We start from the raw sequence: 23,540 nt of genomic DNA on the forward strand, positions 1-23,540 counted from the left end.
AGTTCTGCATTTTAGTTTGTTTTTCATGATACAGACTTTCCCGTTTGCATTCTTAATATATGTAGTTTTGATGAAGAATTTTAGAGAAGTCCTAGCAACATTTAACAGTCACCAGCAATTAACATTACATTACCCTCTTTTCTTATCTGATATATTCTTGTCAGCCCCCTTTTTCACATGGCTTTGGGGTGCAGCTGTAACCATCTCTTTCGATTCAGTGCCACTCTCATACTTTCTTAGGTAGTCATGCCTGACTGTCGCAGGTCTGCTGTCACACAGTCTAGCCATCTCTTTGCTTTGCTGGATGCCCTTGTTTCCTCTTGCCTTCTTCCTGTCTCTCAAATCTTTGTCAGATTGTCTTCTTTCCTGCACAGGTATCTAAATATTTGTAATCTGTTTTGTCTGACCTTTGCAACTGACGCTACTTTGGCTTCTGCCCTGATATCACCATTTCTTCATCTTTCCCAGAGAATGCATCTTACAACTTGTTCCAGGCACTTTATCTCCATCATCTGTAGAGTCCTCAGCTGCTCTTCTGTGCTTGCTGCCCAAGTTGCAGTACCATACAGAAGAACTGGCTGCACCACTGTTTTGCATTCCTTACTTTTCAGCATCTTTGGTTTTCCTTATCTGAGATATATATGAATATCTGATATGATATATGGTTAGTGATTGGAGCACAGCATCAGCAATGGACGTACTGTGTAAGGCAGGTAAATGCAGTCATGTTTTTTTGAACATCCCAATCACCACCACAGGACTGAGCTCAATGGCTCCCCTACCCGTATCCAGTTGATTGAGCTCAATAGCTCCTATATCTTCTCCCATATGACCCATTCATTCCATGGCAGTGAGACCTGGGAATCCCCAGTTGAGGTAAGAGAAACTGTTCAGCTTGCCAGCCCTGTGTGGTGGTCTACCATCTCTCTCCATTTAGCACTGCCCTCCTCTGTGACTGCTCTTCCAAGCTTTGCTATAGCTGCTCCCTGAGAGAAAGCATGCATTCACACTCTGATTTACCCTCTGCTTATTATGCAACTTGCACATTAATGAGGGCTTGCTATACTTGATCTCCACAGAATGACTACCTAATGCTCCCTCTGTCACTGTTGTGGCAAGCCAGAGCTGCAGTGAACCCCCCACCCTCCCACCCTGAAGGATGGATGAACCAGAAGTGGCAGCTCACTCCTATTCTCCACCACAGGACAGCGGTGATATAATCAGAGTTTCATCACTTTACAACACAGAATTGGGTCATAGTTACAAGTAATTTGGTTGCAGAACAGTGAAAGTAATGGTTGTTTTTCCCTGCTTGTAACATTGGCTAATCAATATAGATGTTTAAATAAGTGAGTCAGTTTTATGTTTCTAAATGATTTTGGGCACCTTGAGTACCTAACATGTTTTAAACTCTTCTTACAGGAGTGAATACTGCTGAAGTAAAAAAAAAAAAAAAAAAAAAAGTGTGTGTGTTCCTGTCTGTGTGTGTGTTTATAATTAGTACATCTATACACATGCGTGTGTATGCACACTTGTGCATGCGCACACACACACACACACACACACACACACACACATTTTATATATGGCAGATCCTGACTTACTCTGGGAATTATGCTTTTTATTACTGGTCTGACTGGACTGAACCCTTTTGAAGGCCGGTATTAGCAGATGACTGTCCTATGTACCTTACAGTGAAACTCATGGTTGTTGGGAAAAGCCAGTGTCAGTGTATGCTGCTTTATCTTGAAATGGAGTTTTGTTGGACAGCAGCTTATATACTGACCAGATTAACTACAGCCGAGTTAGATGAGTGGTGCATAGTTAGATAACAGTTATTTAGTGAAGAATGATTGTTGTCTTCAGTTAAGTGTTTAAAGTAGAGTGCTTTCTTCATTTGTATTATTTTGTTTTAAGGTGGCCGGATAATTATGGCTTGTAGAGATATGGAAAGGTGTGAAAATGCAGCCAGAGAAATTCGAGGAAAAACTTTAAGCCATGAAGTATATGCCCATTACCTTGACCTATCATCTTTGAAGTCTGTCCGGGAGTTTGCAAAGAAGATAAATGAAGGTAAGGCGGAGAAGTTATACCCAAGCACCCCAGTTGAGATGGAGTATCTTTCTTGCTTCTCTTCTTTTGAATACACAGAGTTAAAATGGTAGGTCTGACATCAGAGTCACTCTGTAGTGGGTTACTATTGGGATTTCAACCTTTGGTAATGTTGACTGTACACAGCTGTGGAAGTTCATTAGCTTCTGCCCTTAGACATATGAAGACCTCCTGCTCATGCCTGCTGTGGTATAGGAGGGCTTACTTGCCAGAGCTGCGGAGACTGGAGACTCCTGCAGGTCCTTCCTTTCCAAACGAACTATGGGAGATGTCCCTACATTAGACATGCATGTGCATTAGGGTATACAGTGTGAGTTTTCTTCTGTGGTTCAGGCATCTCCCTTTTGGTGCATGGCTTGAGACCATCACAAGGCCTCATGAAAGATTTTTATGACCCAGTGCTTCCTTCAGTATACACTGCCCCTGGTACTAGGGTCCAGTCATGTGAAACTCATCATCTGCCTTTCATTCAGTCATTACCCTGAACTTCACGTACGTAGAGCCCCCTGTCGTAGAGCTGGCATCAGAAAAGTGTCTCACTGTCCTCTTTGCCTCACTGTGTCCTTGAAGATGCATTCTGGGTATACTTAAGTCATCCTTGTTTCTGAGACCAACACGAATAATGAGAGCTATCCTCCCTGTAACTGTCCCTTGTGTGACACCTCCTTTGGCAAGCGATGCTCAGGCACATGCAGTCCTCTTTAGACTAGTCTGTAGTTCTTCTTTCTTCTCCCTAAAAGAAGCTACATTTTTTTAGAAGAAGGATGAGGAACCTTTGCCCCCTCCCCTTTTGATATCCCTGCTCTGGACTAGTAATCAAGGAGCATTAATCCTCACCACTGACAATGGAGATGGGTATTCACTTGGAAAAAAATTGATACACCGGTATTGCCAGCTGCAGCTCTCTGCATCAAGCACAGTTTCCCTTAAGAGCACACAGGGAACATACCCAGCCCAGGAGCTGGTTTTCCCTCTCTATCTCTCTAGATTTCCAATAAGACTCCCCATTGGCACAGCTGTAGGGTTGAGTCTTCAGCCGGTTGTTTAAGCCAAGTCCTCCAGCACCCTATCTGTGAAACCAGTGCTTTGTGTCCCTGCTCCATGCAGCTGGCCCACACACTCTGAGATTTGATTTTTACACACACACACACACACACACACACACACACACACACACACACACACACACACACACACACACACACACACACACACACACCCCTGGGAGAGGCTGGCACAGATTTATTAGCTATGCCCCCTTCTGTCCAGATTATAAGGTAGTTACTCCACCACCAAACAATCCACAGCCAGCTATTCTAAGGGTGTTGCAAGGGTACACAATTATACCAAGTGAAGTTAATATTAATACAAATAGTAGTTTGACCGACAGCAGTAAGGCTTTCTGGGGTGGCCACAGAGTCCCCAAGTAGATATGAGTACTCTCAAAGGTTAAAATATTCTCTAAAGTACCAGCCACAATGAAAAGTTTAAATATATTTAATAATAAATAATAAAACAACATGAAAATGCTAACTATCTATTTACAATAAAGAGAGTTTCAACCACAGGAAATATTAAAATAACACACACGAATAGATTCACACATATACAAAAAACAGTACTTAACTAACCTCACTATACTTTCTTGACTGATCTGAAGAATTACTATTCCCTGGTCACTTGGAGCAAGGCAAGATGAAGTAGGTGAGGGGTCCTTCCTTGTCAGGTTCCAAAAGAGGAGTGCCATGAGACTTCAGTCCTGCCTAATATTAACATATTTTTACTGATGGATTACAGAATGACATCCCATAAATTTGGTCCATGCTACCACCCTTGGTTAAAAGCTGTCATGATTAGCACTTGTGTGTCAATAATACACACACACACACACACACACACACACACACACACACACACACACACACACACACACACACACACACACACAGCCTTGCTATGACCTGTTGCAGCTCCTGGAAGTCATAAAACAATTTCAAACCTCCACCCTTCCAGAGTAGTGATTAGTTCACCCCAATGGCAATGCAGGAATCTTCCTAGTACAGACTTTTTTGTCTGTGGCTGCATTGAGAACTGTAAGATACAATCTTTATGGCACAAGCCAGGTAATTTAATTAAAAACTATTTTCAAAGTTTGGTATTAACCTCTTCACTTCCAGTATTCTCTGTTAAAACATATACATTTAAACAATTACAATAATACATGTATATTTCTTTTTCTGTCCAGCAGGGCACACTACATCTGTAAAAATCAATTTGATATTCAAATGATATATAATTCTTTACAAAATTTCAGCTAGCTATGCTGGCATGTGCTACCCTGCTGGCAGTACCTCACACCGTCACACCCCCTACCATTGAACCCATCCTGAGAAATGTTTATGTGGCCTGGAGTCTTCTGATTCTACTGACTGCTATTGTGAAGTCAAATGCCCTTTGTTGCAGACCACTGGCATTGTGGAGTAATAGCATAGTAATGCACCCAGGTATTGATTTTTTTTAATGAGAAATCCTTAGTCCAGCAAAGATCCCCCAAGAATACAGCAGCAATTATTTTGCTACAAGATAAGGATTCCAAAGATTTGGACAAGGTAGGCAAGAGAGGTTTCTTCTTTGTTACTTGTTTTAGGTCCTTTAACTGTTTGTATTGTCTTTCCTGTTTCTAATCCTATCTAAAGTTCATAGATTAGTACTAGAGTGCTAGGCTAACTGCCCTTGTGAGCCATTTTAAGCTTAGCCAATTAGCCCTAAGTGAGGGTCAAACCCTGCACTTTGTGTTTGTAAGATAAATACATTAACTATTATGCCAACTTCCCACCTAGATTAGAACCCTCTCTCACCTGTATTGTGGCCATTAACTTACACCAGTTGCCACAGGGAAGTTGTCAGAACTTCCTTATTCTGGGGTAAAAACTATAAGACCTCTGTAAATGAAGAACAGCATATGCCTACCAATCAATCGTAAATGTTACAACCCCCAGTGTTTCTTGCAAAGCCAGTCTTGGGAGGTCCCAAATGCTGAAATAAGTATATTGTGCCCATAATCTTGGTGCTGACAGTAGTTTGAGCTTTTGAAACTTTAGGACCCTATACCACTCTGTAGTAAACAGTCATGTATCAGATTTACACGTGATTTAGGTCCAAAAGCTGTTTCTCCATTTAGAGTGGGTTATTTATTTGTCTCTTTACTCTGTTAGTGAACTAGTCTTCAGTACATTTTAGCCCAGACCTGGACCATAAGGCATATGAAGTAAAATATTTGTGCATGGTAGAAGGAAAAGTAAAATGTCTCAAAGAGATGGTTAAAAGGAGTAGAATTTATACACACAGCTAACTGCATTTATAAGTATTAATGCAGTAACATGAAGTGGATAAAAAGTAGTACATAATCACATGAACTCTAAAACTTGCATGCTGTCATTGTAATGTGGCGTTTGCTTATTGTTTTAGCATGATTGTTGGAATATGGTTAAAAATAACATCATTTTAAAAGTAATTCAGATTGTTGCACTCTTTTTTCTTGATTTGCAGTTTTTTTTTACATTGCTGCAAAGTTGTAGGTAAAGATACAATGTAATTGCAAATTCATTTCTCAGGAGAATATAAATCTGGTTTGTATTATTTGAATCATTGTCCAGTAGATGGCACCAAGACCATATAATGGGGCCAACACTGCATGTATGTGTGTATGTGTGTGTGTATATATATATATATGTATATATATATATATATATATATATATATATATATATATATATATGTTCTCTATGACGATGTTACAGACGCAGTTTGTTGAATACGTCTTCATTGAACCGAAAAGCGTGAAAAGGCAAAATAGCGAAGCGGCTTTTCACCGAATGGAAAAAAATGTGCTTGGTCACTTTCGTTACTTTGCCGTTTTTGGCACTGTAGTGCAACCTTGGAGTTGGTATATTTAAGTAGGGGTGTGTGGGGGGCAAAGCCCCCCCCCCACATTATGTAATGGTTTAAAGTTTTTTTTTTTTTTTTTTTTTTTTTTTTTTATTTCGGAACAGTGATTTTTTTCCAGTGGAAAAAAATCGCTGTTCTGAGGTTTCGACATTGTAAGCTTTCGCTTACATGGGGTCGAGTGTGTCGTTCACTGTTGTGAGTGTGCAATATAATATAGACCCTAATATATATATATATATATATATATATATATTATATATATATATATATATATATATATATATATATATATGTATGTATTTTTTTTGTGTGTGTGTATGTGTATAGATCTGTGTCAGATTATCGAAGTTCTGAAACTTTGAAATTCATACGGCTGAGACCATATGGTCATAGTTTTATAACTTCAAACATTAAAAAAAAAAAAAAAAAAAATTCTATTTTTAATGTTTTTACCACGTGAGTGGCTGTGCCCCCACCCCTCTTGCTAATTAAATACATCAACTCCGAATTCACACTGCATTGCGGAAAAGGGTAAATTTCCCATTCCAAGCTGTACCGCAATCCCCATTCAAACCATTAGAAGTTCCAAAACTTCGATCATATGGTCCCGATCATATAACTTTGGAAGTTTTCAAACTTCAGTAATCTGGTAGGGACCCATGTGTATATTTATATGTATGTATGTATATTTACATTAATGCATGCATATTATATACATATATACATACATACTTATATATATATATATATATATATATATATATATGCACATACATGTATTGCACACATATACATATATTTAAAAACAACACAGATTCAGAGTTTGATCAACATGTGGTAAATAAGGGATCCAGCAGCTTGTGTGAATCTGACCGTCATGGCTAAAGCTTATTAATCAGGATGTGGTACTCAGTGTTTAGAGTACAGGAGATGAATTAAGGTTACCTCAAATCAGCCAAAACTGTCACCTTGTCCTGGTTTTCCTTTGTGCTCAACTATTTGCAGTGGAGACAGAAGCTATGAATGCTCCCCTTGGAAGTGGAGGCAGGCAGAGAAGACTGTCTCTGCCTGAAAACAGTGATGTAATCACAATATCTTAACTGGCAGAAAAAAAACAAGTGATATGAAACGTTATTATTTTTTTTCCGACATAGAACATTGATCAAAAATAACTAATTTTGCTCAGCCCAGGAGTACAAAAAAATTAGACTTACATTTATTGCGATACAGCAAGAGAACATAGAAAATTTTGTATTTGTGAAATATTTCCATAAGCTAACAAAAATTTAAAGAGTAGATGCAGTTGTAGTATTCAATTACAGTGAGTCAAGGCAAAGGTCATTAAGAAAGTGAAGTGTCTGTGATAATTACAGCTGTTCTGTCTAAGCAGGAGTAATAGGATAGTTGAGTAAAGGATGTTAGTTTGTGAGTAGTTGGAAAGAAAAGTTACGTTAAAAGATCAAGTATAGATTAGTGCAATAGAATGTGCTATTATGAGTGATAGTTAAAAGTGCTACTAGTAGGACACAGAGCTGTAGCTTAGGGTAGGTGATATAGTTGGATGAGAGACAATGACATTTGTCTGATTTGAGGAACTTGGCCTTTAGATGAGTCATAAATTTAGCATAAGATGATCTGATGTTGTCTTCTTAGTCAGGCTTCATCCTCCACCTGTGAATTATTGATTCCAACTCTGATATGAGACTGGCCATATTCCAAAGACTTCAGCCTGCTGAGCTCTTCCTCCTCTACCCATAATCGCCTGCTCAAGTAACATCACCTCAGAGCTCATTGTCTCCATTCCCTGGACAGCAGCTTGGCTGTTTGCTCAGTGGAGTGCATCTTTTATTGTGAATTTTGAATGTAGTTTGGCTTATTCCCTTATCCTCTACCCTATTTTTTGTATTTTTCTAGTTGTTTGTATAGGTTTTCTTGTAGTTAGCTAGTGCAGATTGTTAAGGTTAGGTGTGTGGATCTTGTTAGTGGGCTTTTCTCACCTAGCGAGGTTAGAGTGCTGTTAGTGTTGGTTTGCTGTGTCTTAAATGTTAGGGCTCATTTGTCTTAGCAGTATGGAGAAGAGTTTAAGCAGTATATTGCATAGTCAGAAGCTCTTTTTCTCAAGATGCCCATAGGTCTGTACATTGTCTTGGGGCTGCTCATCTTCCATTGCTGTGTGCTATTTATGAGGGCTTTGGCACTCCCAGTATTAATGAGAGAAGGGCTAAGTTGATCCTAAAAAGACTGTTGCTAGCCTCTTCCATCAAAGGTGATAAGGATGACCAGGTTCATAAGGAGAGCTCTAAGGACCCCAGACCTTCGAAGGGAAAACTTGAAAGATTGCCCCCTCCCTCTTCTTCTGGTCCACTGAATCTGAAGTTCCCAAGATCCCTGACTCCCCCTTTGGTTTTAGCTCTGTTATCAACTCTGACACCTTGGACCTAATCACCTTCGGCACCAACTAAAGGTAAGGCTTCTCCCACTCATAGTGTCCTGAGCCCTTTCTTGTCGAAGGGGGCTCTATTGGGTAAGACTTCTTTCTCCCCTCTCTCCTTCTACTCCATGAGAGTCCATGCCAACCCCTTCACCCCCACAGATCCAAGCTCCTCTGGTTCGGACCCAGTCATCAGAGTGATCATCCAGTAGGATAGCCTTCAAGCCTCAGTCAGTGTCTTTGTTGGCTTGGCCATCCTGTTCGGTCAGGAGTTTATAAGACCTGATGACTTGGAATAACTGATGCAGTGTCCTGTTTACAGGCACAGTTGCAGTTAGGACTGATCTTCGGCTTTGGGCCCTCGACCTGAGACTTCGGCTCCATTAATATTGGTTTCCTCCCTTGGGCCCTATGGTTCCAAGGTCATCACAGCTGGTTGCTTTTCCACCCCTAGGGTTGGATCTGACAACATGACTGATTTCGGCTCCCACCCCTACTTTGGTTTCCTTGCCTCTGGCATTGTCTAAGCCAAGTGGACCTCAGAACTGACGCATTGAGACAGGGGCTTCCACGTCAAGTTCGATTTTGGTTTCGGGATTGTCCCTCCTGTTCGGTGCCTCTGCTTTTGACATTTTCGGTCTGGTCTCATAGTCAGGGCAGGTTGGAGTGGCTGCAGAGTCCAGTGTGTTCTTGAGAGCCTCTGATATTAGGTCTGCAGGCTGTAGATGGCTGGCTTCAGTTTCAGCCTTTGACATTGTAGAGAGGGTGTTCTTCCATCAGAACAGGGAGTGGTCAGCTGTAACCAGTATCCCTCCATCTTCGATGTCTGCACTTGTGGACATAATAATTTGTTCTAGGACAGCCCACCCTGGGTAGCCTTCAGTATGCCCTACTTTCTAGGCCCTCTGCCTCTTCCACCCCCCCTTAGATTCTTCAGAGTGGGAAGTTTTGAGCAAGAGGCAGTGCAAGAGGAAGTACCTGGATTCGTCTGAAGAATCCTTCTCCGAGGATACTGACCTTGAGGAAGGAGAGGGGTTCCCAAAATTCCTCTATGATGAGTCCTTTGGCAATCTTTTGACCTGCTTCACCAGTGCAGGGGTTGGACTGCTTAAGCCTCATCTCTGGAGGAGGCTATATTTTTGAAGGCTTTCAGGGAGGGCTCATCCACTGCCTAGGTAGTCCCCCCATCCCCCCTCTAGATGCCCTTATTGACATAGTGTCCTGGAGGGTGTAAAAGGAACCCGATACAGTGAAGCTGATCACTAAGAAGCCAGACAAGGTTCTCGACCTTCCCAAGAACTGGAAACACTTGAGTAAGGGTCCAGCTGTTGATGCAATTGTGGAGGCAGTGGCTACTAAGAAGGATGTCTTGGAGGAGAGTTCCTTGGTTAATCCCCTTAATAGTGAGTCTCTGGTATTGAATCAGTTGGGGAAGTGCTAATACCCCTCAGCCATGTTCGCATTGAGGGTGCTAGGCTTTCTTGCTCACTTGACCAGACTTCAGCACAATATTTTGTCGGAAGTGTCAAGGGTACTTAAGACACAGTAGACTTTGGAGTCTTAGAAGACTTAGGTGGACAGCATCTCTATACAGTCTATTGCTAACATGTCCATGCATCTGCTGTCTAACGCAGCTGATGGCATGTCAGGAGCCACTGGCACCAGCATTGCCATCCATCTCCACTCTTGGATGAGGCTGTGTAATTTTACTTACTGCTTCATGGTGTCATTTATTAATGCCCCCTTTGGTAGCTCTTTACTTTTTGAGCCTAAGGCTACGGATACTTTGGCCAGGAGGGAGCAGAATGGAAAGATACTGTCTGCTGTTGGAATGTGTTTTGCTAATCCTCAGTGAAGCTTCTCTTGAAACCAAAAGGGGAAGACATCTCTTTTAGAAAGCACAGCTACCTTTTCAGGAAACTCTTTCTGAAGGTTTCCCAACAGTGTACGTGTGGGGGGGTGAGCACAATGTGGGTCACCTTCATGGCAGGTGTAGTCCACAGACCAGGGCTTCCATGGAGCCTTTTCTGGGAGGTCTTTTCAATGACTATGAGGGTTTGCCAAACTGTTCATCTCTGAAAGCAGTCTGTAGTTTGGCTCTACACCCAGAAGCTTGGGAAGCCATCACCTTGGACGCACGGGTGTTGTCATATCCAGAGGCTATACACTTCTATTTTTGGAAACTCCAAATATAAATCGTAAACATCTTCCAGACATGGAACAAAGCAACCACTGCACCACCCTTTCAGAGAAGGGATGCAGCCGTCAAAATTCAGAAGCTTTTAGTAAATAGTCATCCAAAAGTCCCACCAGAGCAAAGCGGATCTGGGGTCTATTCAAGGATGTTCTTCGTGTTTCACTGTTGCAGTCATCACACTTGGGTTATCTGCCTGCAGGTAGCCCTCAGTCGGCCTGAATACCAGAGTCTTAGGATTTCTGTGTCGGATGCTGTCGCTTCTTCTATAACGTCAGGCCATCAGGGGTATAAAACAGGCAACTGACGCCATTGCCTCAGTCTTTCTTGCCGAGGAGGAGCCCAAAGTAGAAACAGTTTGCAAGTGACTCGGCCACTACCTGAAATTTTCATTTTCAAGTTTGCAATCCTGAAGTCTTCTAAAGCTAAGTACCCCGTTGGGGATCCTTTTTTCTTGCTCTAACCAATGCCAGAAAAAGTTAACAATTGTCTTGCCTGTGGAAAGCAAATACCTCACAGAGATTTTCATTCTTACTGCGTCACCTGTTTAGGCCCAGACCATGAAGTCCCTCGCTGTCGGTTTTGTGCCTTGTTTAACTCCGGAACCATTCGTCGTCGGGCTATCTTTGTCACTAAATTCTTTTGCTCTTGTTCTCCATATTCCAAAATGGCTTTGATAAGCCATTCAACTACCGATCTTCCGAAAAAACATAAGGATAAAGACCGAGCAGACCGCATAGGTCCAAAACTGCCGACTACGCTTCCGTTAAGCTAGTCACCAGTCCGCCTGTACTCAGTGAGGCACCTTTGCAGCCCTAATGCCCACCTCTACAGATTCACAGGCCTCTGCTGAGACCCATTTTGTGTCTGGTATGCCGCAAGATGCTTCTTTGGCTATGGAACCTGTGGATGTCTCTACCTTGGATGGGTCCGGAGCCGCTGTACAGGCACCGGCTTCTGAGGGTGTATTCCGACCTACTGATGTTCGAAGTAAACCGACTTAATTTTTAGTTAAAATTACCAAGTTTTTGAGGCTCAGAGTACGCACTACGCCTAGAAAACCGACGACCAAGGCACATGCTCAAGCTCCCATGCCACAAAAACAAATGCTTAGAATGGCTGAAGACCTTATTACCCTAATTATGGGAAGCCAGCCTTCCCCTGCTAAGAGACAAAGAATTAAGTTTCCTTCTGATTCTACAGACCAGGAGTCCGATGACTCTGATTCTTATGATTATCAGGACATGCCCTTATCACCCTATGAGGATTCAGATGCAGAGGAATCCATTCCCTCTGCCTCCTCTCCAGAGGATTTTTCTTTTGGTGAAATCTTGCATACTTTAAGAGAGCATTTCCTCTGGGAATGCCAGGACTACCCTCAGTCCAAAAAGAGAGACTGAGAATTTTTAGAGTTGCCTCAGCACAGGCCTCTAGTTATACCCCCCTGTCCTGGATGTTGTAGATGATGCTTTTATGGAATCCAGTCTTACTCCAGATACTTTACCCCCGGCTCCTAGGAAACCTGACTGGTACTATAGAGTACCTGATTCCCACAAATTTCTCTTCAAGAATCCTACTGCGGATCCAGAGACCATTTCCCAGGGACCTAAAGATATTAAGGCTACTACAGCCAAAAATCCTACCCCTGCAGACAGGGATTCCAGAGCTTTAGACAGATGGGGTAAGAAGGTATATACCTCTGCAACTCTTGTCATAAGGGCATTGAATTGCTAGTTTCACATGTTGAAGTACCAGCAGCATATTATGGAACTAATTAAACAAAAAATGTTGCTACTCCCAGATTGTGCAGAAAATAAAGATTTACAAGAGCTAAAGCATTCTGCAAGCCAAGTTAGCAAGCATAATTTGCAGTGTGACTTTGATGCCCTAGAAGCATCTTGCAGGGCTGCAGTCACTGGGTCTGTACTGAGAAGGCATGCTTGGCTGAAGGAACAAACCTTGGCAAATCATGTCAAATCCAAATTACTAGACGCTCTTTTAAATAAGGACTGTTTATTTGGCACCAAAGCAGAAGAGGTTCTTAAAAAGATGGAAAAAAAAGCTAAATCTATGCAAACTGTTAAAGACTTCTTACAAGTGCAACCACCTAGATTCAGTAGGCATTGACCTTCAGAAAACTGGTCCTTTCCAGCCCCTTCCAGTCCTTCTCAGACCAAGCCCAGGGGAAACAGGCCACCCAGACTACAGTCTCAGGGTATGAAGAGATCTAAACAATGGAGTGCCTCCACCTCAAAAACAGGGAGTGGTAAGCCGCCCCTTATGGAAAATGTTCGCTATAACTTTTCAATTATCCTTCCCAGCCCTGCCCGATTATTTGTGCCCCAGGAGGAAAACTTGCCTTTCATGTGAAAAACTGGATGTCTATAACTCAGGACAGATGAGTCCTAAACATTGTATCACAGCAATACAGATTCTACTTCCATACACTGCAAACCCCAAGCAGGTTTTCAGACCTTCCTCCAAACCAGCGGGCATAGGCTCAAAAGCAAGTACTTTCCCTGCTCAATATCAGAGCTATTCAACCTGTTCCAGTAGAACAAAGGGGGCAGAGTTTCTACTCCAGACTTCCTGGTGCCCAGAAAAGAGGGCTCTTGGCGCTCAATCCTTGATCTATCCACTCTCAACACCTTTCTGGTGGTCCCAAAATTCAAGATGCTTACCCTGCAACAGCTTCTCCCTATGCTAGCCAAGGATGCCTGGTTATTCACTCTAGACTTAAAAGAAGCTTATCTGCACATCCCCATAAGGGAGTCATGCAGAAAATGTCTACATTTCAGGGTAGGCTGTATGCACTATCAGTTCTCTGCACTTCCCTTTGGCTTATCTACTGCGCCCAGAGTATTCACAAAGTGCCTGGCTCCAGCTATTGCATACTGCAGGCAGAGAAATACCCAAATATTCCCATACTTGGACAACTGCCTGATTCAGGTGGAGAGTCAGGAATTACTACTTCAGCACCTGGCATTTGTAAAAAGCCTTTTCACTTCATTGGGGCACACCATCAATGAAAAGAAATCACAACTGGTGCCCAGTCAAAAGATTGTATTCTTTGGAGCAAGCTTGGACACAACTTCCCAGATGGCTTTTCTCACTTCAGAAAAACAGGTCTATCTGACAGACTACTTCAAACAAATGGCCACCAGAACCCAGCTATCTGCAAGAAAAATACTGCAAGCCCTAGGGTTCATGGCCTCATGTGTTCTGCTAATTCCATGTGCAAGACTGCATATGAGGAAACTTCAGTGGTACTTAAAAGTGCTTTGGTGCCAGCATTCTCAGGACCTGGAAACAGTCATTGCAATCATACCTTGTCTAAGGGCAGAGTTCCTTTGGTGGGCAGAAGCATGCAACCACAAGGGACTGCTTTTCACTCAACCCCTCGCCGCCCAAACCCTGACAACAGATGCATCTGACTATGCATGGGGGGCTCACATGGCAGGCAACTGCATTCAGGGCTACTGGAGCCCAGCCCAGATTCTCCTGCTCATCAATCAAAAAGAGATACTAGCTGTACAGAATGCTTTGACAGCCTTCAAATACCTAATCCTTCCAGGACAACTGCTTATAAAAATGGACAACACCACAGTTATGTGGTACATAAGCAAGGAGGAACCCATTCTTACTCATTCTTCAGGTTAGCCGTGGCCTTGTGGAACACAGCCTTGAGCAACCAAGTGCATCTAAAAGCTCATTTCCTGCCAGGCAAACAAAATTAACTGGCAGACGATTTAAACAGAAATCTTCTAGACCCACACGAGTGGAAATTGGAGCCCAACACCTTCAACCTTCTGATCCAGAGGTGGGGACACCGGAGATGGACAAATTTGCCTCCCCCAAGAACCTTCAGTTGAGCAAATTCTGCTCCAGGAACAACCATCACAGCAGGGCCTGGAAGGTGGATGCCCTATCCTTTCAATGGGACAACCTCTCAATTTATGCCTTTTTCCCCCTCTGCCCCTCCTCTCAAATGTACTACTCAAGATAAAACAGGACAGACCAAGGGCAATTCTTATTGCCCCAGACTGGCCACGCCAGCACTGGTACCCACTCTTGCACAGTCTGACAACAGTGCCACCCTGGCACCTTCACCAGATTCCTACCCTGTTGTTTCAGCAAGAGGGACAGATTTTGCATCCACAATTGCAATCCTTAAACCTTGCAACCTGGCTTATCCCTTGAATACACCACCAGCAACCCTTAGCAAACAGGTGCTGGACGTCATTCTTGAAGCCAGAAGGCCTAGTACTAGGAAATCCTATGCTTAAAAGTGGAAAATATATTGTTCTTGAAATCAGTATCAAGGGAAGGATAGAGCAGTGCCCTCCTTACCTCTAATCCTGGATTACCTAGCAGAGCTACTCCACAGAGGCCTATCCTTCTCCATTAAGATTCATGCCTCTGCTGTCTCAGCGCATTATAATACTGAGCCATCTCCATTTTCTAACCCTCTCATCAAACAGTTCCTGAGAGGGGCCAACAACTTAAGGCCCCTAGGAGAGCACCCACCCCTGCCTGGGACCTTAACTTTGTACTGGAAAAGCTCACGCTTCCCCCTTTTGAACCTGCAGCTTCAGCAGAATTAAAATTCCTCTCTTGGAAAACTGCCTTGTTTTAGCCATAACTTCAGCAAGAAGAGTGTCTGAGTTACAGGCACTTATGGCTGTGGAACCCTTCATTATTTTCCATGCTGACAGGGTTTTCCTCAGGACTAACCCATCCTTTATGTCTAAGGTGGTGTCCAGTGTGGCTCTAAACCAATCCCTCCATTTGCCAACCTTCTTCCCTAACCCTCAGAATAAAGGGGAAAGGATCCTGCACTCTTTGGACGTGCACAGACAGCTCAGGTTCTACCTTGACAGGACTAAACCTTTCAGAAAATCTTACCAGCTGCTAGTCAGCTTTGTTACAGGGGCAGAGGGTAAAGGCCATTTCAAAACAAACTATTTCCAAATGGATAGTACACTGCATCCATTTCTGCTACAAGCATCATTGAAAACCTACCCCACAAGGGATCAGACCACATTCCACTAGAGCTACTTCCGCCTCTACAGCATTTCTCAGGGGAGTCCCTACCAGGGACTTTCTGGAAGCTGCATCCCGGAGTTCTGTACACACCTTCACCAAGCATTACCACTTACCAATATTTTATAAATCCAGAGCTGGATTTGCTACAGCAGTTTTGCAAGGCCTACTAGCCAGTCCTAACACTTCTTGACTGCCTCCACCCTTCCTCAGCTTTGGGAATCAACCCAAGTGTGATGACTGCAACAGTTTAACATGAAGAACATAGTACAGTTGAGTACACTTACCATAAATGTAGATGTTTGTGTGTATTCACTGTTGCAGTCCTGGTTTCCCTCCCTCCAGCCCCATGGCTTTCTATATCTTTCTACCTCTACTCTCTATGGCCATTCCCAATGGCATTGGTATTTACTTTTTACTGGCGGTGGTCCCCACCTTATAATAGCTTCCTTTTTGGGGGCTCCTGACATTTGGGGCAAGAAAAACTGATGTAATGGCGTCGACTGCCTGTTTTATACCACTGACAACCTGATGTCATGGAAGAAGCCACAGCATCCGACGCAGAAATCCTAAGACTGGTATTCAGGCCGACTGAGGGTTACCTGCAGGCAGATAACCAGTGTGTGATGACTGCAACAGTGAATACACTCGAACATCTACATTTATGGTAAGTGTACACAACTGTACTTTCTTTTTGGTTTCAAATAAGAATGAGGACATCCTGCCAGTTCTTGATTTAAGTAAGTTGAATCCCTTTGTAAAGGATAACTGGATGTGCTCGAGCGACCTCAAGGACACGATGCTTACCATCACATAAAAATAGGGAGGTGTTCCAGGAGGTTTCTGCACTTCCAGCTGAGGAACAATCATTACCATTTCAGAATGCAGTGCTTTGGTATCACCACCACCCCCCACATGTTCACCAAGTGTATGGCAGTCATGGCATCCTAGCTGAGGCTGCAGGAGTTCCAGGTCTTGCCTTACCTGGATGATTGGCTGCTAACCACCTCCACAAGAGCATCCTTGGTCAGAGCCAGGGACACCTTACTCCATGCAGTTTCTTGGGAATCATGATCAGCTACAAGAAGTCCAGGCTGTCTCTTGTGCAAACATTAGAGTTTGTAGGTTGCCACTTCAACACAGTTTCTGAGAGTGCAAGACTTCCAGTCTCAAGAGTGTCAACCCTGCATGGTCTAGCTGTTTCCTTGGACTCTTACCAAAAACCTCTGGCTAATAGTTTCCATTGTTCTGAAACTATTAGGACACAGGGCAGCCACGATTTGCTTGTTTCAATGAGGTTCTGCAGTGAACACTGGCAGGCAATGGCCGTACTTGATGCATCTGACGGAGTTCCCCATTGTGTTAACAAATGTCTGAGATTATATCAGATGGTGGTTGGAGTCTGTTTTGGTGACCACCCAGAGACCATTTGTCCCCCCCACCCCAGGCATTGTCATGATGGATACCTGTCTTCTTGGTGGGGGGCCCATTTTGAAGGGAGAACTGTCCAAGTAGACCTGTTCCATTACCGAGGTCAAACTTCGCATTTACATCTTGGAGATGACAGCAGTCGTCCTTGCATTGCAGGGCTTTCAGGACATTCTTCCCAAGGGTTTGATTTCAGTATAGACGAACATATCTGTTGTTTGGTATCTGAACAAACAAAGTGGAACCCGTTCCATCCCTCTTTGCCAATTGCCTGACCCTAACAGCCTTCCTGCAATTTCATTTCATCTGTTCCTGGGTGCAACAAACATCCTGGGTAAATCCAGCGTATTTGCAGACAGTTGAGCAGGAACATTCTTTTTTTGCATGAGTGGTCCCTGAATCCGAGAGCTGCCACTTGGATTTTAAAGTGCTAAGGCACTCTGTGTTGTGATCTGTTTGCATCCCTGTTAGTCACCAAGTGCAGCAACTATTATGCCTTAGCCCCCCCTCAGGGACAGTCATCCAGGGATGCTCTTCTGTATGCCTGTCCTCTGAGTCTGCTGCTGATAAAAGTTTTTCAGAAGGCAGCCCATTGCTGAGCAGCCAAAATCCAAATTGTTCCCTTTTGGCCCCATCAGGTGTGGTTCCCCTTTCTTTGACCTCTTCTGAGGTACTCTCTTTGGGTTCTGAATCCCATTCCAGATTTGATTTCTCACCCCGCTGGTCCTGATTTGCCTGACCTTCAGACATCTGGGTTAACTTGGAGGCGATTCTGGGCTTCCTTACAGTTTTGTTTAACTCTGAATCCAGTTATTCTACTATTAAGGTATAATTGACAGCTGTTTCCAGTTGTCACAGTTGGGGACAGTATAACATTGGCTGCTGTCAAAATTTAGAAGGCACTTCTCAAGGGTACCTATTTGTTGTGTTCTCATGCCCGGGACCCTGTCCCATGGTGGGATTTGCTTTTTATGCATCAGAAGCTGGGTGCACCTCTGTTTGAGCCTTCTGCTACAGCTAACTTGAGGAGGCAGAGCTTGCTGCACTGAAGTCTTTAGAATATGGCTGATCTCCGGTCCAAGTCAGATCCGAGAACCCACACGTTGAACCAGATGGAAAGAGACAACACAGATTTATGATTATGGTAAGTGCAATTTTTTTTTGTTTTGTTTTATTTATTTGTGAGGGGCTGCTATCCTAGAATTTGAGACCTAGCTTAGAGAATTGTTGATCTGTACAGCAGTTCTTAGTTTTGGGGGTTGCATTATGGGGGCAGAGTGGTCATGGCTTTTGAGGCTGTAAGATGATGGTTGTTTTTAGCTGCTAGATAAAAGAAAATCTAGTTAATTAGGAATTTGAATAGTTGAGTTCCTAGAGAAGGTCAACACTTTGTTGAACAGGGAGCCATTTTACTTTTTTCACAGTTTTTCAGTTATGTTAATTTTTTTAGGGGACTGGATATTAAATATACAGATTGCATTGGTAATTGTATGTGCATGGAGTTTCTTTTCGATGCTGAGACTATTAGGGGTAGGCTGTATTCAAGTTAAAAGCCTTTGCCTATGGCCATTCTGGAGGTTTTAGCAATAAAGGGGGGGTTTTGTTAATCTGTAATATGAAAGAGTTGACCTTTTTATGTGTAATTAAGGAGGAGGAAGAAGATAAGGGAGAGGACAAGCAAAATGTTAACGTATTTAAGAGGTGTTTTCTGTGGGGTGTTATGGTCATAGGTATGTAGATTTTTAATTCCAAAAATCATAGTTTGGGTTTTGTTGGAGTTGTGAAGTAGGCTTTTGGTGGAGATCTAGTAGATTTGGGCTAGGAAATATGCTTTCAAGTCTTTCAATGCAGGGAGATGCTCAGTGTTTCTGTGTCTAGGGTTGACAAAATCATGCAATTTGTCATTGTAGTTACTCCATCATGGAATTCCCTAACCTTTACAAGACTGATTTCAGTTGTATTGACTTTGAGGATGTTATAAATTTGGTCTCATCTTTGTGAACAGCCTATTATGGACTAGATCCTGGAAGTACAAGGTTAGTTAAATCTTGCATTGAATTTCTAGGTCTTATTTGCCAAGTTGTTCCATCTGCCTTGAGGATGGGAACTTTCCAGCCATTAATTTCTTATGTCTTCACAAAACTATTCCTTAATCTGAGCAACTGGATAAATTACTGCTATGTCTGTAACCTTCCTTTTTAAACATGGTTGTTGAGAAAATGGTTTATATTTAAATGCATTCCAGCACTTCTGTTTAAAATCTCATGACCCTCTAGATCCTTATTTGTTTGGTTTTGGATCAAGGCACAAATATGAGACCACAGTTGTTAGTTGCTTTTTTTGGCAAGGGATCCGTGACTGTATCTGAACCAGGTTCAGGTCCTCCTTGAGCTCTCAGCATCTTTCAACACTGTTTGGGTGCCTTTGAACCTGTTAAGGCTTGCCTTCCACAGTACTTGACTGGATTGCCTCTTAGGGTTATAGTAAGCAGTTTCAAATATAAATACCTCTAAAGAAGCCACTCACTGTGTGTGACATGAGGAAAAAGACTTGAAAAGATTCAGTATCAGTGCTTTGCTGATACCTTCCAGCTGTACCTGTTTTTCTCAGGAGCCTGTTCCTGAATTGGCTAAACTTGAAGACTGTCTGCATTCCACCCATCAGTGGGCAGCACTCAGTCTTCTGAAGCTCAGTCTAGAGGTGACACAGATTAATGATGCCATCTGCCTGTTTCTTATTTTTTTCCCTTATTTTGTAGGGGAGTACAGTAGAAATTGTATCCTGTGTACAAAATCAGTGTATTATTCTTGCTGACAGACTGTTACTTAAGACTGGTTTTTGATTATTGTGACATTTTATTGCATTTCATTGTTGGACATCACAGTGATGATCCATGCACTGGTGTCTTGCTCTTTTGACTGTTTCATCACTGTCTGCCTTCGACTTATGAAAGGAGACCTTACTTGCTTCACTGGGTGCAGAATTCCATCTTAGGATTTTGGTAACCCTTCTTGCTCCATCCATACTCTCTGGGATCTACAATGGTTGCTGTTCACTGGCAAGTCTACTTTTAAAATTCTGATGTTGATCTTCCAAGCCATAGAAAATCTGGCTATTTGAAAGAGCTCCTGCTAGTCTCTTTACCTGTGGAACCTGTGTGCTCATCAGGTGAGGGATTGATTGCTCTTCCCAAGATCTGTCTAGAGACTTCTGGTAATCATATACCTGCCTAGCTCTTGCTTTGTAAAATCAGTTACCCTCCTTCATGTACGAGAGCACTGTTGAGGCTTCCTAATAAAGGTATCTTTCCTTGGGTCTATATATTAGATCAGCAAACACTTAAAAAAGCGAACGCTGATTGATCGAACTTATGTAAGCGAAAGCTTAAAATATCGAAGCAACAGAAACCCAAATTTTTTTCGTAGGGAAAGAATTCGGTTGTCCGTTTCTGTTTCTTCAATATATTCAGTGCTGTGGTGGAAAGTTACGGGTCGGGTTCAGGTAAGTGTGCGATTGTGTGGATGTGAGTGTTAGGGCGGGTTAGGCGAGTTAGGGTTAAGGAGCGGGTGAGGTGAGTGTGCGATAGTGACAGAACTTAGGGTTAGGGTTTGGGTTAAGGTAAGTGAATAGTTAGTGGTGTGTGTATAGTTTAGTGTAGGGTTAGATGTCAGATTTTAGGTGTATGTGTGTGGATTGCTGTTTGTTTGGTGTGCTTGTGTTGTGTGTATGTGTTTTGGATCAGCGATTTTTTTTTTTTCCCTAGGAAAAAAATCGCTGTTCTGACAGTTCAGGATTGTAAGCTTTCGCTTACATAAGTTCGATCAGTCAGCATTCGCTGATCTAATATAGACCCCTTTTATATCACATGTTCTTTCCTTTTATATCATATGTTTGGGAGAGTCCATTCAAACCTGCTCAGATATTCTGTTTGTAGTATTCATAATCCTCTTTAATCTTTAATTTTTCATTACATTTTAACTTCACTGAGTTTTTCAACTGACAGTTTGCTTTGTTCCTTTCTTGTAAAGTAACTAGGCTCAATTTAAGCATGTAAGTTAAATAAAGGTGCAGATAAAAATGTAACATAAAATAATATTGTCTCCAATCCTCCATCTATGCTCTCTGGTTTCATAACTTTGAATTTGGACAACAGTTTTCCTGGGTGGCAGTTACCCATGTTTATAAGATCTTAAAGCTTCAAGCCTTACTGTGAAAGAAACTTTATCTGTTTTTGTGTAACCCATAAGAACTACCCATGCTTACTTTGGAAAGTGGTATTAGTGTTTTACTTGAACCAGTCCAGTTGTCTGTTTCCTTTGCAGGGGCAAACCCTGGGAACAAAGGGCATTTTACAATGTGAATTTGCATCATCAGCACAGTTTGTACCTGAAGTAGGTCCACACATTTAAAATGGTGGGCCAGCTTGTAGTTGCCAAGCAAACCCTTTTACAGGTGGTTAACTATGTTATGTGTGTATTATTTGCTATAAGGTATCTTACCACCTGTTGGAAAATGCTGATGTCAAAGTTCACTCTACCAGGTATGTAGGTATTTGTTTCAAGAATGTCTCATTTGCAGATGTTTGTGCTGCAGCCACTAGGTCCTCTGTTCACACTTTCTCCAAGCATTACTGTTTAGACTGTAATTCTAGGAATCAGGCCTACTTTGTATTTCAAAATTCAGTCTTCTGAATGTTCTCTGGTTCCTTCATCCTTGGTAGCATCTACTGCTTTGAATTCCACACAAATCTAGGCCCACTGAGGGGGGATCCCCAATATTATCTGTAATAACTACATTCATACCACATCAGTTGATCTACTGTAGACCCCTCTTTTATTGGTGAGGAATATCTTTCCTATCCGTGTTCTTAGATGATGACTGACCACCTCCATCTAGAAGCTGCTGCTGTTTTCTTTAAGTCAATCAAGAGTATATTTGTATATCCTCGAAACTGTTAGGTCGAGACTCTCCGTTGTTTTTTTTCTTGATTTGCAAAGTGTGCCTGCTCTGTTTTTGGGTGTGAAATGGTGGACTCTGTAGCTAGGTGTAGTGTTCTGGTGCAGTGCATAATGCATGAGTTGTACACATACTTACCTGAGAGCAGGAGCTTAGCAGAAAAAAAGTGGCAAACTAGTTAGAGCTTCTCTTTCACTTCAGTTATAGGCTCAATGCAGAGGATCCCCTTATAGATATATTGATATGATGAGAAAGTACCTATTATATGTTTTATATGTTTCACTGTTAGAGATGTTTTGTGTGGGCTAAGCACCCACCTCAGGCAGATATCGGCTTCCCTTTTACATTGTCATGTCCTGATATAAAGGGTGTTCCACTTATGCCATACTCAGTTCTTTGTTGCTGTGGGCTTATGTGCATGATAGACATAAAAAGTGTTCATCATTCCAACATTAGCATAGGCCAGTTCACTCAGATTGAGCAGATAAGTACCCTGAGTAGGGACAAATTTCTCTACTTTATTATATTATTGCATTCATTGCTTTTGTAGTGTCTGATTGTCAAACTGACATGTGGTCTTCTGTATTGTATACCTTCCTCAAAGAAGCTAATTGGGTGTGATTTTTGATGGCAAGTTACACACAGGAATTTTCACAGCCCAGTCATGACAATTTTAATTTCCAGGTTTTAGTCATAATCCATCCATCCCAAACCCCTTTTTCCCCATTTGCACATGGGGTCGGGGTGTCACTTCAACACTGGCAATCATCTAGAGCCAAGATTTACATCGCCGGATGACAAACCCTACCAAGGTAGTTCTTCCACACCACACACTTACAAGCAGACTCACACCTGTGGTCAATTTAGAATGTCCAATCCACCTACTGCATGACTTTGGAATGCAAGAGGGAACTGAGGTACCTGGAGGAAGCCCAAGTGAACACAAGGAGGACATGCAGACTCTGCATAGAAGGCACCCCAGCCAAGAATCAAACCAGGAGCCACTTGCTGTGAGGCAACAACTCTATCCACTGTGCCACCCCAGAGTTTAGACATAATATGATTTAGAAAAAGGAGCTATCCCCCAGTTGTATCTGGGCAAAAAGGAGACTTGCTGTACTTGTGAATGTTTCCACCATGTCTGTTAAGTTGCAGCATCAGGGTCATGTGAACATCCTGTCCAAGAAGAAAAAGTTCTTAAAACAAGTGATGTGGGCACAAAAAAAGAGAAGAGTGTGGAGGCTACCCAGCAGTTGGGCTTTCCAGGTATCTTCTGTGTCTGAGGGTTTATGAATCCACAGAAGTGCTTGTGCAGCCCCTGGCTTTGATATCTGCTAGTACCAAGGTTTCTGACATTGACTGTATGGAGGTTGCTATGTCTGTAGTCAAGTACACATCCTCGTGGACTGAAGTTGTAGTGATTCCTTC

General features: G+C 42.5%; 1 protein-coding gene across 1 annotated transcript in view; it reads left to right on the forward strand.

Moving 5' to 3' along the window:
- RDH13 (retinol dehydrogenase 13) overlaps positions 1 to 23,540 on the forward strand; it is a 407,557-nt gene that overhangs the window by 102,959 nt on the left and 281,058 nt on the right. The window contains exon 3 of the mRNA XM_044057463.1: positions 1,918 to 2,073. Coding sequence (XP_043913398.1) covers positions 1,918 to 2,073 — 156 coding nt within the window. The remainder of the gene's footprint in view (positions 1 to 1,917; positions 2,074 to 23,540) is intronic.

The sequence above is a fragment of the Protopterus annectens genome, chromosome 1.part2 (genome assembly GCF_019279795.1).
Source record: "Protopterus annectens isolate FY-2018-M chromosome 1.part2, PAN1.0, whole genome shotgun sequence".
In the NCBI taxonomy this organism is placed as follows: domain Eukaryota; kingdom Metazoa; phylum Chordata; order Ceratodontiformes; family Protopteridae; genus Protopterus; species Protopterus annectens.